At 34.6% G+C, this 19,407-nt stretch overlaps 1 protein-coding gene across 1 annotated transcript; it reads right to left on the bottom strand.

The window, feature by feature from the left end:
• Positions 1–9,667: 9,667 nt before the first annotated feature.
• LOC149564274 (serine/threonine-protein kinase OXI1-like) lies at positions 9,668–13,116 on the bottom strand. The gene is made up of 2 exons (XM_089827322.1): positions 12,628–13,116; positions 9,668–10,854 (listed from the first exon to the last, which is right to left on the bottom strand). The coding sequence occupies exons 1-2, from the start codon at positions 12,966–12,968 to the stop codon at positions 10,107–10,109; spliced, it is 1,089 nt and encodes a 362-aa protein (XP_089683448.1). The 5' UTR covers positions 12,969–13,116; the 3' UTR covers positions 9,668–10,106.
• Positions 13,117–19,407: the final 6,291 nt, after the last annotated feature.

Raw genomic sequence — 19,407 nt, 5'->3', positions numbered from 1 at the left:
TACCTGACATAGTGATTTTTCATGCACAAGCCCACCCAAACAAAGGTAGAGGGAAGAAGGTTACTTTTCCTACCTTTGTGGCCCAGTCACCAATAAGGCTAGAAATAGTATACCAACTAGACAGGCCAATTGGATACTATCACCCTCTAGAGAGGAAAGGAAAAGGCAAAAGAAAGAGTTCTCCTCAAAGGGCCAAAATAGAAGAGGGTGAAGTAAAGGCACCTCCTCAGCAGTAGGAAGAAGATGTGTAGGGGTCAGAAGACACTGGGGCTTCTCAAGACCAGCCAAACCCTCAATTACCACCAATAGCACCCAGCCACATAGAGGGTGAAATTCTACAAGTCTCTCCTCCTCTGCAGGTAGAACCAGCATCCCCTTCCACCTTTAAGAAGCAGAAGAAGATTGAGATTCTAATGAAGAAGAGGCAAAGGGTGATTCGAAAGATGGTTCATTTCCCATCTATCCCGGAACCTATTCTTGAAGGAGAAGAAGAAGAAGAAGAAGAAGAGGAAGGTGAGGAGGAGGATGTGCGTATACAAAGAAGAACCTGACTAGCTAGAGCCACTAAACAAGAAAAGAGGAGAAGTTCCACGGTGACACCACCATTCACCCCAAAGGAACCTTTGGAAGTAACTTCTTCTGAAGATGAAGTACAACAATGGGTGGATGAGCAAAGTAAAGAGGGTGATGACATTTTCAAGATGTTAGATTTTGATTTTATGCCCGTAGGGATAGGATTGATTGGGGATAAGATCAGGGATACCCCAATAGGTGAACCCCTATAGGAGGATTGGACGTAGATGTCGCCAGAGTTGTAGGATCCTAATCTTCCTCCTTCATCCCCAGTATAGGTTCTAGTGGATAAAGGTTGTGTTACTCCTCTACCTCCAAGTTTTGAAGAAGAACAGGTTCAAAAGGAGCCTTCACAAGAGGAGGAGCCACAAAAAATGGCAACCGATGAAGTGTCGAAAGAGGGACAAATGTTTGAATATTCTCAACAAGACTCCCCAGACACTAAGGTGTAAACTACAAGTTCCACACAAACAAAGACCACAGAAGGAGAGCCTTTGCAAAGAGAAAGAACTTTGGGGAGGAGTAAATAGGGAAAGGACGTAGCTAAAAATACTCCTTCATCATCCCGAGGTAGGCCTTTAGTTGAACGGATTCCAAGGTGGCTAAGGAAAGAAATGATGAGAAACATGAAACTACAATTCTATGTTGATGAGGATGATATCATTGAATTGGTTGAGGTCCTGAATAAACTTGAGTCCCCATCATAGGAGGCAAGACCATTGGCATTTATCAACAACACTCGAGATCAAGATTTGTTTGCTCAAGTGGCTATCCCTCCTCCTGATGTAGATGCAGAAAGCTTGAGCCCACAAGATTACCAGATCAAAGAGGTCATGCTTGGGAGGCCCAAATTGGATACGACCAGATTGATGGTGACCATGGGAATAAAGGAAGTTTTCAGAAGCATGGACTAGGAAGGGGCTGAATTTAGAACACTTCAAAGAAAAAATAAAATCTTGAGAGGATATCTAGCGAAAGTTGTCAGTTCCCTAGACCTTGATCACCCCGAGGAGACTCTAAATGATGTACTTAAAGAAGGGAGGGGTGTACATTTGGAAACATTTTTGAAAGCCTGTCAGTAGTGGCAAGAAATTTTTGAAGAAAAGGGTGTCTTAATCATCCAAGGGAATCTGAAGTTATTGCACACTACCTAGGAGAATGTAAATAAGATGGTAGCAATTTTGAAGCAAGACTTCAGTATAATGGATGAAGTGTGGGCATGGAATAAGGATTTATAGGTCTTGCAAGCCATAAAAGGGTAGAGATATAGGATTTTGGTAGATGTGTATATAGTGGAAGAGTTAGATTTGGTTGATGATTGGATTGAGAAGATATTGGATAGTAATAAAGTAATGGAAACATTACACATGGAGATCCATCAGCTCAAGGACCAAGCCCGAGAGTGAATTTTGGAGGTAAAGAGGGATTATAATGATTTGTGTCTAGAGATTTTTGAGGATGAGGAATAGGAGAAGTTAATTCCCATAGAGGTAGTAGTGTAGAAATTTAGGAAGATTTTTGAAGAAGCTACAAATGATGAGGACATCCAGCAGGCTTTTAGGATAGAGGAAACCTTATTAGAGTTGGATACCAAACTCGAGGATTTTTTTGAGACTCGAATTGAGGTAGACAACTATAGACAGAAGGTCAAAGACAAATATGAGGCTCTAGATTTACCAAACATGGAAAAGATCACTAACATTATAGAGAAATTCAAAGGCAAACATCCAGACATTGTTGGATACAATTGTTCAATTGTGTGTTGTCTTTGATGTTACACAAATGTCATATCAATTATCAGTCAGAGTCTACCGAGCTCAGTTGGTTAGCAAAGAAAAAGACAGAGTCTACCAGGCTCAGATGGTTAGGAAAGCTATTTAGAAAGTCTACCGAGCATTTCTAGAAGTCACACTATGAAGACAGTTTCTACTGAGCTCACTCAAGTGCTGAAGGATTTTAGGGAAAAAGATAGTTTCTATCGAGCTCACAAGGTCAATGAAGGAAAGTTAGTTCTTACCGAGTTCACTCAGTCTCCAAAGGATTTTTCAAAGTTCATAGTGTTTACTGAGCTTCACTTGGTTAACACTAGAAATCATTTCTAGAAGCATTGTTTATCGAGCAGGGTTGGCCAATGAAGAATTTCATTATTGGGAAATAAAGCTTAATTATTTCATGTAATGTTTATAGTCGACTGATGTATTGTTTATTGGTAAATGTAACTTGTAAATGAGTCAACTTGACAACTTGTAAGGTATAAATAAAAGGTCAAGTTGTGAATTCTAAAGTATGAATGAGCGAACATGCAAGTGAGTTGATTGTGTAAAGAGGAAGTGCGAGAAATTTTTGAAGAAGGATCAAATATCCTTAAAGAGTAGCAAAGGTGTATTTGATCAGTAAGAATCTAGTGAAGCAGAATAGAGATCTGTATCAGCAAAGATTAGTTGCATCTCATTCAGGTCACTTGTTGTTACTTTCTCACAATTGTAGCAGTGAATTTTAAATCTCTTAACAAAGTTGGTTTCGTAGCCATTCTGTAAATCCTCTAACAAGGTGGATAGTCCTACTAAATTTTTCTAAAATCCTCTAGCAAGGCCACTCCTAGCAGGGTGATTAAATCCTCTAACAAGGTCACACCTAATAGTGTGTTTTGTAACCTTTAACAAGGTTGGCTCCTAATAGGGCTCACTCCAGAAGAGTGAAAATTGGTAGCTAGTTACTTGGTGGTTTTTCCCATATTGGGTTTTCATGTTAATTTTGGTGTCTCTTGTGTTGATGTTATTTCTTTTATGCATGCATGTTAAATTTTTGTGAATGCTTAAAGATAAGTAATAAGTTAACATCTACTGAGTTACAACATTTTTCTGTGTGGCTACCGAGTGATAGTAGTAACTACTTATTTAAGACATCTAAGGGATCTGTGGATTTATTTTTGTGGTAACTGATTCACCCCCCCTCTTAGTTACTCCATTTATATTTCCAACAAGACATAGCTTTGGGATGAAGGGCAACAAAACCCAGATGCCAGAATTTCAATTTTGACACTTAGTAAAATTTTGAAATTTTGGATCCTTTTGAGGTGTGTAGGTCCATAGGTCCGCAGGTGCACAAGTCCACTTTTCTAGAGGTACACCAATAGTTAACTACCAGTTCTAAATATAGAGCTTTCCATGCATCAGAAACACATTCTAACGATAGTTTAACTCTAAGAGATGCCCAGTGAAGGATCAACTTCCATTTTTGGCACTTCCAGACACTTCCACTTCAACTAAAGGCTTTCTTATGCTTTCTTCTCTCATAAATTCTTTGTTTTTGACATGTAAAGGCTCATGCATCCAAATAATGAATAAAAAATGGATGGAGTCCTACTAAGCACCAATTAGATTGTTAGTTTGTCTATAATTAGTTTGTTTTATTAAATTAAAAGCATTTTATTCCATGAAGATATCTCTCACTCTCAACACAAATCGAGGAGACGATTTCTTATAAATACTCCATTGTAATATGTAATTGGGGTCGTCGTTATTTTGCAATAAAATTATGCTTTTGGTGCTCGCATTTGGAGTGTAGTGATTCTTGCCTAAATGTGTCATTGTTTTGTGAATTTATGTTCATGGAATTGTGATTGAGCCAAAGGTTTATTGCTTTGTTTCTAGTTGTGTGATTCATTAATTCTGGTGTTTGTTATATTTTAAAAAAATTTCACTAACGTATCTAGCTCGAGAAGAAAACATCAAATTGTACCTACATAACTTTTCATCTCGCAAGAGTGCACTTTTCGTGGCCTTGCAATTTGATGAAGGGTGAAACATCATACGATTACTAAGTTTCTCATTGACAATTGCATTAGTGGAATCGAGGAAGCATTACTCCTTCTTTCATAGGTTACCCATCAATTTCTTTGAAAGCTTAACTCGTAGACATGTTGTTTTTCATAGCTTATGTCCATTAGAATTTCAATTTCATGTTATTTTCTTTAAAGTTTTGTTATTTTCTTTACTAACCCCCTTGTTAGAATAGGACTTCATACTAGCTACATTGTTAGATTGCATCCATAAAAAACATAAAAATACAAAAACATAGTTTTTTTTTGTGTGTTTTATTTTGAAGCAGTGTATAAATTCTTCATCTCATCCAAAATCAAAACGAACCAGCAAAGGCCTCCTTGTGAACAATCACATTTATCTTCAACTGAACGGACTCTAGTAGGTTGCAAGATCACCCGAAACCTTGGAGTTGATTCACAAGATCAGCTTTTCAAGAGAGGAGTTCGCAAGAATTCCTGCTATTTAACATCGTGCATAATGACAACTCAATAGAAGGTAATGGAAGAACCTATGAGCAGGGTGAAGGAGGATGGGTGGTATTAATGAAACCTGATAGTGGAGAGTATAAAAGAGGTGGTGGAATGAATTAACCATTAGTTGTTATTGATAACTACACAAACCATTCTCAACCCGAGTGTGAAGGAGGAGATAGTGGCATGGCACAAGCCCAAAAAGATTCATGTGGAGAAGGAGAGCTCGATTTCCTTGTGGACATCAAGCACAAAAAGGAAATATGCAGTTTTTGTAAAGGAAAGTGGAATGGCATATGAGAACTAGAGGTGGTGAAAGATGGTGAAGTGAATACATACTATGAGTGGCCCGATAATAAGGATGAATGATATCGGATAGGAAGGAGAATAAAGACAAGAGATACCATGAGGATTAGGAGAGAGTGCCAGTAGTTTTAGAAGGGGTGTCGATAGAAGAAGAAACAATGAGAAGCATAGTTACATGTAGATTAAGGAAGCTGAATACAATAAGGAAGAGTCAGTCTTGGTAAGCATACAAAGAAAATAAAACAAAAGGCGGGGTTCCTTTATGTAGTAAGAAATTAATAGAGAAGACGAGGATAAAAGGTTGAGGGTTTGGGTTTGTAAGAATGGTTATGGCATACGTTACTTTCAAATTAAAGATCTTGGTGTGTGATTGAAGGTAAAGAATGGGATGTGGTATCATAGTGTATCTCGAATTGTGGTATAATGAATGGTGAGTCTTACTGAATGGTGATCATGGAGTCACAAATTGGCATCATTATTATTGTAGTAGAATATGGTAAAAGATTGAAAGCCTCTAATCTATGTTCGTAAAGAATGATAGATGAATATGCAGATTTGCAGATTGGATCGATTTCCTTGCATCAGTATACTACAACAATATGTATATTATACCATCACATAATTTAAATCAAAATATACTCATAACCATATGAGGTATGTAGAGTTCAAATCATTTCAAATTTTTATTTATTTTGGCAATCTTAAAAAAGAGTGCAAGGTCAATCATGACATACCTAAGGAGCATTCTATCCTTCTATGTCGAAGTAGTCATAATCGAGAGACACAACATGCAACACATGTCATCAATCATAAAACATAAAGTAAACTAGTTGGCATACAATTATGTGTCTAGCATAGTCAACTCAAGGCCCTAGTGTGGAACCAAGAGCTTTGATACCATATGTAAGGTATGCCCCTGCAAAACATTGTCACATTAGCATTCTCCATAAAAGATGGAATATTCAACAAGAGTCAAGGTCACTTGAATATTGACTAGTCAAAATTACTTTGTAATTAACATTTAATTTAAAAAAATTTCAATGAACTTAGACATTACAGATAATCATATATCAGAATACCAAGATGTACCAAACATGTTGACCATTCTGATAGAGGCTCCAAAATTCGCTCAGGAAACATAAGGGCGAGAATATTGTAGGAGTGTTTTACCACTCTACCACGAAGTTGTTAAGCTTCTCTAAAATCTTTCCTAATATGAAAGATATCTAGCCTGACAATGAGGAAGACTAACCAAATAAAACTAAGAGAAGTAATGGAATTCTGCAGTTAAAAATAAATCACATGCTAAAACCATTCATTAGTTTTTATGGGTAACCAAATCAACATATGGGAAAGAATCATCAGTATTCCTTTATCAACAAGTACATATCTCTTTTCTATCACATCCAATTTTTAAACATAGTAGAATTTATATATTCAAATGCAAGATTTCTTAACTAATTAGAATTGCATGATAGTTCAAGTTAGCCAACCTTCATTTAGTCCACAATTCTCTATAATATCTCTGACACAAGTTAGAGGAAATAGAAATATGCACTACCCCTTCTAGCACACAATTTTGCACTCAGAAGACACGTGGGGATAAGGAAAAATTACCCTCCCTAAATTATAAATTCAATGGTTTTCATATTATAACAATCACATTCTAATGTGTAAGTCTTAAAGAAGTCAATTTCCTCTACAATAAGATGTTCATTTTTATCATGCAATAAATAAAGCTCTTTTGCTAACCAAGCAAGAATTAGGTAGAAATTAATAAATTATGGCAATCATCTTGACGGAGAATGCATTGATTATGAATGAATGGATATTCTTTGATGCACATAAGTTACATGATTGAAAATGTGAACACTTAATAAGGAAATATAAGGTTATTTGCATTTAACATCTACCAACCTTCACATACACATATACTTTGTAACATATGTAAACGACGTCAACACTCAATTATACATTACTCTACATCTTGTAGGGTCCGTTTGGCAACAGGAATACAAGCAGAATAGGCATATGCAAATTCTTAAAATTTTGAATTCTTCGTTTGGATGCACCAAAGCAAATTGGAATACTAAATAAAATAGGAATACGTATTCTAATTTTGGCCCAAAAATGAGGTTTTGCAATTCCACCCAAATAGGTGGAATTGGAATACGTATTCCTATTCCAGTTTTATTTATTATAGAAAACATAAATTTTTGGGTCCACAAATTCCCCATCAAATTCTGGCTGAACCAAATAGAGAATAGGAATACGTAGCCCTATTTTCTATTCCAATATAAGTATTGCAGAATAGTTATTCCTATTCCGGCAGCCAAACGGGCCTGTAACAGGAGAGTAAATAGTTTAACAAAATTTATGACAAGTTAACTTTTAATAGGTTTCCGTTCTGGAATACAAGTTAAACAAGCATTATATTCATTGTTCAGGCTACATTTCACAACTTGTTACAACAGTAGTTATGTTTTATCTACTTTCATATTTCCTAATCAAATGTCCAACCTTTCGATACGCGTTCCATACTAAAGGTTAAAACAAAGTTCCAGAGCTATAACTGGTAATATTTCACACAAAAAAAAGCAATTAAATTAAAGCAACTCACAATAGAGACTCCATAATTGCTCTTTCATCAGTCTCATTTGGACTTGACAATGAAATCATTTACACCAGCTATCCAATCTAATTTTCAATGTTTATATAGTTGCGTATGGTCTCTTGTTTTTCAACCAAGAGCAAGTCAATAATTATGGTGCCTCTGTCCTAAGGGTTCAATGGTGACGTGAGTTGCTGTATATATATAGCAGAGAAGGAAATTTAGATACCATGTTAAATGCAAGTGCCCAACTTCTCATATTTTCATTCTATAACATTGATAATTTCACAACATTCATTTGGTAGATGCGAGCTTCATGTCTGTCTTTCTATGTGTGGATTGGATCAAACATTGAGCCCTTGCTATAATAGCAATTTCAGACTCCTACGGCTTCTTCAATCGAGTCATGCTAAGGAATGACAAAGCCTCTGCACATCTTAACGTGTCTTGATTTCCCCAGACTTCACCGCTAGAGGAAACACTGAATACCACAATCGTTATAACTAAGTTTGAATTGAAATATAAAGACGGTTCAAGATCATACTTTTCAAGAAACATTCAATTTGATGTAGGTGGCGGTTATGTTGTTCCCAATTTCATTGACCTTTTATTTTTTGGCTCATACAATATTTTTCTGCCGTCTTTATAATTAATTGATTTGCCCGTTAAAAGAGGAGTGTGCATTCATCACCCATGACGAAGAAGCCAAACATAAACCAAGGTCCAGTTTAGAATAAATAGCTTATTCGTAGACTTAGATTACGTGACTTCGAAGGCCGCAGGCAAAATATTGACCCTAGGCAAGACGTAGGAAGGAAATTAGAACTGAACTTGAAGACTTTTTGAATTTTTTATTTATAAATTTGCTAATCAGTCGGAAAATAAATCTCCAAATTCATCTATCTATTCTAGCCTTGAAGCTCATTAGATTTGTATTTTATATTATACGTTTTATCAATTTTATGTAAATGAAAATTTAAAAATATAGAATAAAAAAACTTTGAGAATTTAATATTTATAAATTTGTATTATGAATTAAAAAAAGAATATTCAATTATATTATTTTTCTTTATTTGTGAATATAATATGTACTTATATATTAGTTATCTTTTATATTTGGCTAAGTGCACAAAATTGTGATATCAAACGGAGGTATAAGATGTCATTTTTTTCCTAAAATAAACAATTTTTGAACTTCGATGAGAATTTGAAAATAGTTATACTACAAATTTCAAGATATGACTAAAACAAAAATTGTAGTACTTCTAAACTAGTTTTTTTTCAAAATGATGGAGTTTAAGGCCCCCAAAAAATGGGGCAACCAAAAGTGGTACTAGTTTTTAGTAAAAACATAACATAGTGTGAAGTGTAGTCCTAAAATATTTTTTTTTTTCAAAATTATTTAATTGCTCTAGTCCGAAGCTAGCTATCACCATGTAGTTTATCCCATATTTTTCAGGATTTTATAATTAATTTTGTAAGTGAACACATCCCAAAAATGTGAAATATATGTGCTCCCCCTTTAAATCATTGAGAAGTAATAAAAAATAATAACTTTTTTTTAAAGTGTGTAGAATGGAATCTAGTTTCTAAAAAAACAAACTTTTTGCAAAATCAAATAAAAGAGCTAAAATATAACTCCCAAATACTACATGTTTGTTTTACAGAGAAAATGGACATACATTTAAAAGAAATAATAGTTAAAAGGCTTAAAATGGTCTAAATTCAAAAAAATTATATGGTTACATAGCCAATGCAAATAACTACAATATCATGTAACTCTTGATTTTATCGATATTCAAGCATAGTGAAACCTAATGAAAAGCACACAAGAAAAACAAGCATTTTTAGTATGCATGCTAAAAATCACATCTGAGACCATCTTGAAATGACCAAATCTTTGGGTTGAATCTCCAATGTAAATCCAAGCTTTAGACTTAGTGAATTTGAATGCATTATGAAGTGCATACGCACTATTGCGCAAGCACGCTATATAAAAAATAGTGTGATTGTCATATACTATGAATGTACTATAAAGCAAATGCACTACTAATGACATTTACACAAGAAAAAGAGAGGGAGGGAGGGAGTGACGTAGATAAGGTGATAGGAAGAGAGTGGTAGAAAATGAATAGTATAAGGAGACATCTCAATGATCTGTCAGAGATTAGAAGCCTTCGCCGAACAATAAGGTGGATTTATCCCTTGGGGAAATCCAGAGACAGAATCATGAGCGAAGACGATTATATAAATGTTTACATAAGACAGTCAACTGCACAAAAAAATACTGCGCGACTCTCTCATGATATAAAAACCCCTTTCCTAAAACCCCGAAAAGACATCAGTCGGATTTCCATCGGACTGAGAAGATCGACTTTCAGAGTCCGGCTGCTCGAGAAGATGCTTCTCGACGTCGATGCTCTGCATGGCGGCGACGTCGTCCATGCAAACGGGCGAGGGAAGAAACGGCGGCGCACCAACATGCAACCTCTCGATGGATTCCCAATGGAGGCCTCGGAAGAAGAAATGAGATTTAATTTCCTCGGCCCCGTTGAAACCCAGTCTCCGCCGTGGGTCTTTGATGAGCAATCTCTGAATCAGATCACGCAACGCCGACCACCGCCCGATAAACGGCGGTTGCTTCACCAGAACGTTATAAAACGTGTCCTTTCTCGTCGCCCCCGTGAACGGCGTTCTGCCGGAGCTCAGCTCGTACAGCAAAACTCCGAGAGCCCACCAGTCCACGGAAAAGTCGTGCCCCTCGCCTTCCAGCATTTCCGGCGACACGTAGTCCTCCGTTCCCACGAATGAGTTTGTTCTCGTCAAATCGGACGCCTTCTTCTTTGCCGGGCTGCTCGCGACGCACGATGTCATAAACGCGAACTTCCCGGGCCGTTTAGTAGACTGCGGCGGTTCCGGTGACGGTTTGATGACCGCCGAGAGGTCGAAGTCGGTTAGCATAATGTGACCGTCCTCTTGCACCAGGATGTTCTCGCCTTTCAGGTCTCTATACACAATTCCCACGTTGTGCAAATGTTCCAGCGCCACTATGATCTCAGCGGCATAGAACCTGTCGCAATACAATAACCGCGTCAGACGTGTTTAGAATGTATTCAGCCGTCCAAATGCTAAATGTTGAATAGATCAAAAGCTACAAATAAGGAGCCTTATACAACTAAAACGCGAAATTATGCGAGAACTCTTTGTTTAACTAGAGACAACAATGAAATTCAAAGATGTTGTTTTAGATGCTAAATTGTCACGGCAAGAAGTCGCATTAAATTAATAAACTGGACGTTCTTGACCGAGAATCGGTCATGTGTTAAATGTTAAGTAATATTTTAAAACTAGTAAAATAAAAAATTGCAATGTGCGTTCAATAATTCCAACTTCCTCAAAGATTATTCCTCGTCTCCAATAATACACATCCAGGACATATGTGCTTGTTTCAATATTAGTTCAAAACTGACCACACAAGGTTGCAAGGTTTAAATTTATGAGGGAAAAACAACTCCATGCTGGTTAGGTTATTTTTGTACAGAGCACATTGAAAAGGGATAATTAAAAACTATATTTACAGTAAAAAAAAATTTGGAAAATTATATTTGTTTAAAAATTTGTATGCTAAAATGTGATTCAAAACTTGATCTTGCACTTTTCTACTTATTATACATTTCATAAAAATCTTATATTTATATATTTTAATCATTTATAAAATACTAAATCGATCAACATTTCATACTTTTAACAACATTTGAATATAATATATTAACTTTTATTAACTTTGAAATAAGATTTAATGAGAGAGAGGATGAGTGGTGAGAGAGAAATTTTTTACAATAATATTTACTAATTTAATATTCAATATTTTTAATAATATGATATTAATATTTATTAATTTAATATCTAATATCTTTAATACTCTAAAATTAATAATTATGTTAGGTAGTTGTTAGTAAGCATACATCAATGAATAATTTAATTTAGTGAAATAATGAGATACTAAACATAACTCGGTGCACACTTCAAAAAAAGCATGCGAAAATAACATTTGAATAATAAAAAGTTTAAAGCAAGAACCAATTAGATTGACTACTAAATTGTTCCCGAAACTTCAAAAGTTTTGAACATCTCCAATGGACTTAGAAACTGAAACCATGCTGAAATCACGCCTCGAGAAGCAACTAGAAAACTACAAATAAGGCAGAGTTTCTTCATATTCAAGCCTCTCCAGAGATCTCTACCAATTAAATGAAGAGATTTGTCAAATGTTTGGACCGTCCTTGGAGCAACTATTTGCCAAATGGCAGGTTCGTCAGTGTCACTCCTACTTTTTTTGAAACTGGTGTCACTTCTATTTTTGAACAGGGAATTGATTTTCTAAATCGTCTATCCCTCGTGTAATACAGGCTCGAAAGCTCATCAATTTTGATGTATGGACAAATTTATAACTCAGATTCGATTGTTGTAAATTTGTGTTGAAGTGAGCTATTCAACTAACCACCACGTTTATGTTTTAAAAAAAATCGAGAAGCATAGACGACATTGATCTCAGAGACTAAGCACCACATCTCTAAAACCCAATCTGATACAGACTGATCACCGAACTTATTAAAAATATCGGTCACATAAATCAACCACCACACCTATTACATATATCGTGGCAAAACCATAGCTTGCTTGCATAATACATTTTTCATGTCTCACAAAAAAACAATCCCATAAAAGAAAAAAGAAAGAACATTCATGTCTCATGCCCATTATTTACGAACACCACCACCGGAAAAAACTAAACTCACGCAGTTGAACATCAGGAGAATGAAAAACAAGACAAGAAACATACCGAATGACGTTCTCTGAAAATATTTTTCCCGGTTGTCGACGGCGAAGTGCATTCAAGTCGCCGCCTGGACAGTAATCCACAACCCATCCAAGGATTTTCTCCGTCTCCACGTGTCCAACCAGTGTGGGCAAAAAGGGGTGCCTCAGACTTGTTAATATCTCCTTTTCCACGCGCGCTCTCTTCAACCCATCTCTCTGCTTTTGTAACGCAGATTTGCTCATGGCCTTCAAAGCCAAAGGCCTCTCGCAGCCCTGCTTCTGCACCAAAAACACAGTTCCCATGGCTCCCTTTCCTGCCACTTTCACGGCCTTCAGTTGTTCCATCTCCATCTCCATCTCCATCTCCCTCCCCAGATCCTCGGAGATGCCTTCGCCTAAATTGCCTTCATATTTAACGTTTAAATCGTCAATGTAGAAATGTTCCAAATAAAGAGGCGGTCATAATTTTGAATAGCAAAGCGGATCTGCTTTCCAACGTTAAACAGGAGTTGATAGAGCATGAGATATAAGAGCGGGTCAAAAGGAAGAAATTGTTCTAGAAATGGTTACCTCTTTCCACATGAATTTGGAGGTAGGGGGGCGAAATAGGAGGACATCTAGAAGCAGCATCTTGTCTTTTCATATTTCAACACCTACTGTAATCCGGTAATTACTGCTCTCACTTTTGATGGCGACGCGACAGTTGTTCCTTGGCGCATACATTTTTCCTTCCCTCTCCGCTATGACACGTTGTTATTATTATTATTGAATTCTCTTTAAAACTGGACTTTTGAGTTTGCATCCATCAGCCATTACGAAGAGGCCGAAATGAAAACGTTCGCATTGGAATAAATGGAGAAGTAATTTAGGTCACATGAATTAGGTGTTGCAACCTGCAAATGCACCTTTAAAATAAAATTATAAAAGAAATATTACCCATCTAAATTTCTTCTTAGCTCATGTAGGCAGCATTCATCATTTATCTAATTACTTTGTTTTACATTTTAATCAATCAAACTTAAATCAATATTTGTAATAAATTTTATGTTTTAATATTTGATTTTTCTAATTTATACAACTATTTTATCATTCATCTAATTAGCTTATAAATAAGGGTATTTTCATAATGTGTATACATTTCAAAATTGTAGACTGTTTTAATGTTAAAAAAATATAAAAACCTTGACAAGATTACACATCATCGCCGTTTGACAATTTGAAATGAAATTATTGCTCAAATATGTACTAAACGCTTCCTCAAAAATTCTGCGAAACACGCTCCTGTCATTTCTTTTTGTGTCTCCCAGCTGTTTGATCTGTAACCGGTACATTGAAATTGTCCTCCTTTATTATATTCAAAATATTTCATACGGCCCGTAGAGTTGTTAGCGCGTAATGAGGACCTGAGTTCTACGATCAACGGCTGAGAGCACACGAGAGGTGTAGCTTGCTGGCCGTCGATTTCACAGTTTACTGCGGCCTTTTCATTCTGACAACCGCTTTTGACATTTATTTGGCGGCTTTGAATGGTGTTGCTTTAACTCACCGACCTAACTAAGAGCGGGGAACTTTTTTTAAAAAGATGATTAGGTTTTTCTATTATAAGAATATTAATTAAAAATACAATTTTCGTTGTGTAGGATTTTCTCTCCTTGCCAACCACTCATTTGCTCTTGTCAATTTCACACTTCATTCGTTTTCTCTTCTCCATACCACTCATTTTACACTCAGCACTCTCCATAAGGTTATTATTAGTTTTTATTATTGTATTTGTGGTGAGGCTATATTTTCGAGAGTATCTATACATTAAACAATAAAGCATATTTTAATAAATTTTGAATTTAAATAAAATGAAACAAAATATTAGTAGTTTAAGATACTAACATTACACTTATATTAGAAATTAGATTTTTTTTTAGTAATAGATTTTTTTATATTGAAAGATATTTTATTTTTAAAATATTTAAATGTAAAATAATTTTTACAAATAGAATGATTTTTTAAATTATAAATTGAATATTAGAATTTTTTATATCTAAAAAATATTATAAATTTAATTAAATTATCTATCAAACAAGTATTGCACAAGCAACTCGAGTTCCTGTCGTTCATGGTTTAGGGGGAGGGAAGTGTGAAAGGGGGAAATGACAGTGGACATAGTTCAAGAATGTAGGAGAAGGTAGAATGTAGGAACAAAAAGAGTTTAGTGTTTCTATTATTTTTTATCTAGTTACATGCTGAAGGCTCTGATTGGTAGTTGTATTCTAGAGGATCTATCGTGTGGTTTTATTGCGATCTGGTTGATTGAAAATAGAGTGTTTCTTGACATTCTCATCTATAGAAATATGTTGATAACAACATTTAGTACTGCAATAGCCTCTCTCATCCCTGTAAAAGGAAACAAAAGTAGAAATGGTTTATTAATAGGTCAATGTGCTACTATAAAGCTCAAGATAAGAGAAAGTAGTGGTATTTCCTCAATCCATAAAGTAGTTCTAAGAGAAAATAGCATCAGAACTCCAAAAATTAGTAGCTTTCACATGGGAGACAAATGTAGAAGTGAAAATGAAGATCTGAGAAAATTTGCATTTAAACAATTTATATATGATCATCCATATCATTGTTGCTAACTGTAATAGCATGGCAAGCATCAAGAAAGAAACAAAGGACAATATAAAGTTTTAATCTAGTATCATATGGTCATGTGGATTTAATATTAATAGGTGTGCATATTCTATCAATCTAACGTAGTGGCTAAATTGTAAACTAAAATGTAACATATTCAAGGGAAGTTTGAAAAAAAAAAGTGTCCTCCTTGATAAGATATGTGTATTAGTTTACTATTTAAATGTTGCAGCAATCTAATGGTACCAAAAAAGAGAATGTAATATTCATATTTAACACATCAAAACAGAAATGCCTTCAACTGCAAAGATCTATGTTGAGATTAAAGGAGATGTACAGACTCTATGGATGCTTTGTTCCTTCACTAAAACAATCATATGCAAAGACCATATGAACATTCATTTCTAGTCTTTCATAGAGGAAACACAACAGACAAAAAGATTTAAGAGGACAAAAGCTCAACATATTGAAGTCTTCACTAGACAATTGAGAATAACTTCATGTCTGCTGCCATGCAATCAGCTGAATAGTGTAGGAAGAACATATACATCACCATAAAAACTCATAGCCAATGCTTCATTTGCCAAGACCAACTCATAAGCTAAATGAATGGGAAAATGGACTGACAAATGTGAAAGAAATATCATGCACATAAAAAATAGCTATTACGCATCACCAACAAAGTCACCATGCAAACCATAGTAATAATGTACAATCTGATTTGTAATAAATGTTTGTGGCCTACGACCAGTTTTACTTTTTTTCTCCAGTTCTTGGTGGCCATAACCAAGTCTTTATAGAGCAAAAAATTAGTAGCAATGTACTATATAAAATATAATATGGGGATTTCAAGTTTTTCTCAAAGCATGTGTCATATATCATCAATGAATACGACTAAGTTTATTTGTTAGCATTCAATACCATATAGTTGGTCTTAAAAGCATTTAAAGGCTTATTGGGTAAAAAGAAGCCTCCTTGGAATATAATGAGACAAAAAAGGCAAGAAGAAAATATACATACATTGGGACCATTCATGGCTCTAATAATCAACACAACACAAGACACTAAATGAAAGGAGAAAAAAAAATCAGCTTCAAAGAATTGGCATGTCAGATACATTCAAGGGGCCTTGGCAACCCCCAAAAAAGATAAACAATTAAGGATAACTATAAATCAAAATAACGGAAATAGCATGTGTTGCTTGCCAATAGGTGGAGGAATAGTCCCTTACAATGTATAGTTTGATAGATCCCTGCAAAAGTAGAAAACATGTGTTGCACTCATTTATACATAGACTTAAGCAATTAATTTATGAATTAGATAGAAGAGATCGACATCAAAATTAATAATGTGCAGTTGATAACTCCTCTAATACATCAAATTTATTTGTTTGTGATCGAACGCATGAAGATCCAACCATGTTTTTTCTCTCCATCACTTTTTTACCAAACTCTACCACAGATAATGGAATTGTCATTGGAAAAGTTGATGCAATGCTTATCTATTTATCAACACTACAAACCACACTAAAAAAAAATAGATTTTTAACAAATATCATATAGTGACAAGGGGTTGAGCTTGATTCTCCATATTCTGAACGTGTAAGAATACCATTGAACTAGGAAACAAAATGACTAATCTCAATACCTGGAGGAAACCAGAATATGAAGAAGACCCATTTTAGCATTTTCCTTTTTAACATTTGCCAACTATTATGATTCATGCAGCATTCCATGCTACCAAACATTCATGCAACATGCCACATGTCCAAACTCCTATACTTCCAAACATTTAAGCAATATGTCAAATGTCCAAACTACCATTTTATTGTAATTTTCTAACAGTATAAAGAAAAAACCTACTAAGAATAATAGGAATAACCAATGGAAAAAAATAGTAAAAATGTAAAAATCACTTTAATATGAAAAGTTCATAAAAGCATACATTATTTAGGATAGTTTGGAATTTGCATGTTAGGTTTGAGGGTATGTGCAGGATCATGGTGTGCCAAAAAGTGGCGATGTGAAAAAAAAAGAGTTTGAAAATGCCTGAAAGCGCTTCAAAATTCGCTCTGACTTTTTTTTACCTATCCAGGAACCAAACCTGGAAGGTTAAGCCGAGCCTTATCAGATATCCGATATCATATCGGATATCCAATTTTAAATCCAGTATCCGACTAATAATTAAAATCATATAATAGTATGATATATTATTTAATATTATTATTATTGATATAAAATAATAATAATATTATTAAATAATATATCATACTATTATATTATAATAATATTATTATTATTTAATATTATTATTATAATAATTATTATACTATAATATGATAATATTATTATAATTATTATTATACTATAATATAATAATATTATTATTATAATAATTATTATACTATAATATAATAATATTATTATAATTATTATTATACTATAATATAATAATAATATTATTATAATAATTATTATACTATAATATAATAATATTATTATTATTATATTATAATCGTATAATATTATACTATAATAATAATATTATAATAACATATTATATTATAATAATATAATATAATATTTCATATATTATAATATATAGTAATGTAATATAATATATATATATAATATAATATAATAATAAAAAGTAATATCTTATAATATAATATATAATAAAAAAGTATAATATATTATAAATTATAATAATATAGTATAATAATAATATTTTATATTATAATATATAGTAAATTAATATAATAAATATAAAATATAATATAAAAATATATAAAATGTAATTAATATGTTATATTATATATATTATAATATCAGATATCCGATATAATATCGGATATCCGATACCTGCGCATGGATTAAACACAAAATCACAGACCCACGGCCCTTATTTTCACGCGAATTTGGGCCAGCCAGATCGGATATCAGATAATAAATCGGATATCAGATAGCAAATCGGATATCAGATATCAGGTATGTTTCCCCCCCCCCGACTCATTTTTAACCTAAATTTAATAGATTTTAACAAGATTTTGTTTGTTTTAGTTGAATCTAGGGTTTTTTTGACAAAAATGGTTAAAATTTAGATTTTTTTTTTATATATATTACGTTTTGCAATTCAATAGGAATAGCTGATCAAAATGATGACACTGAGGCAGGGAATAATATTCCTCGCAACCTACCACCAAATGATCCAGTATCCCCACAAAACCGTCCACCAAATGATCCTCTACCTCCTCAAAACCCTCCTCGAATCGAGGATTTGATAAATGAAAATCTCACTGAGTTGAGAGGTTTGCATAGAACATACAATAATGTACCTGCACTGGCTCCTATGTTATCCACGTTAAACACCATAGTGGATAACATTGAAACTCTTACAAACCAACAAAATGTCGCTCTTCGTTGGCGTGATGAAATGCACCAGATGTTTGATGATGGTTTGGATTATGATGAGGCCGCGACCCTCAACATAACCAAAGACGATTTGGCAAGCCTTTTTGCTAACCCAAAAACGGGTATACCAGTTGACCCAAAAAAAACCAAACTATCGATTAAATGGTGCACAAATGACGCCATACGTGCAAATTTTTGGGGCCGTTGGTGGATGGTCTTTGATATCCCTCCACATGGCAATTTAGACATACCATTTTATTTCCTTAAAAAATTATATGCAGAATTTGTGTTGAAACTTAAAGTGAACTATTGGAGCATGAAGCCCAACATGGGCTTAGGACTAGGAGCTCCTCAGGATAGACCCTCTTCCCAGTGGAAGAAACTTGGCACTTTTGTCCCCCCCCCCCTGATATCTCCCCCCCCTCCTTGAGTGCAGCATCCAGATATTATGGCAGAGGCTAGCTCTCAGACCATCAGAGCCATTCATAGGCTGAGTAGCCTAATGATATCTCAGGCTAGGTCAGTCTTGCCTCCTCGTGTTGATGATGTTGGTGCCAGTTCATCATCGGCTAGCTCATCACACGTTTGTGTGCCTTACACTTGAATTACATGCAAGAATATTTGCCTGGGTCCCATAGGTGATCTTCCTGAGTATCATTCTGTATTAGACGAGGATACACCAGACGCACGTGCAGAGGCTACAGACCCTGATGCGAGAGAGGAGGGGAATGTGGAGGCATGGACTCCTTCAGTGTCGGTACGTGTAT

Source organism: Cupressus sempervirens, chromosome 4 (genome assembly GCF_028749045.1).
Source record: "Cupressus sempervirens isolate cs-2001-9-10 chromosome 4, ASM2874904v1, whole genome shotgun sequence".
Taxonomy (NCBI): domain Eukaryota; kingdom Viridiplantae; phylum Streptophyta; class Pinopsida; order Cupressales; family Cupressaceae; genus Cupressus; species Cupressus sempervirens.
This window is presented reverse-complemented; position numbering and strand designations above follow the sequence as displayed.

Bases quoted from the DNA above. Each gene is read 5' to 3' on its own strand.
- LOC149564274 (XM_089827322.1), bottom strand. From the start codon at position 12,968: ATGGAGATGGAGATGGAGATGGAACAACTGAAGGCCGTGAAAGTGGCA. The intron at 10,855-12,627 runs GTATGTTTCTTG...GTATTGCGACAG, and splicing joins TTTTCAGAGAACGTCATTCG to GTTCTATGCCGCTGAGATCA.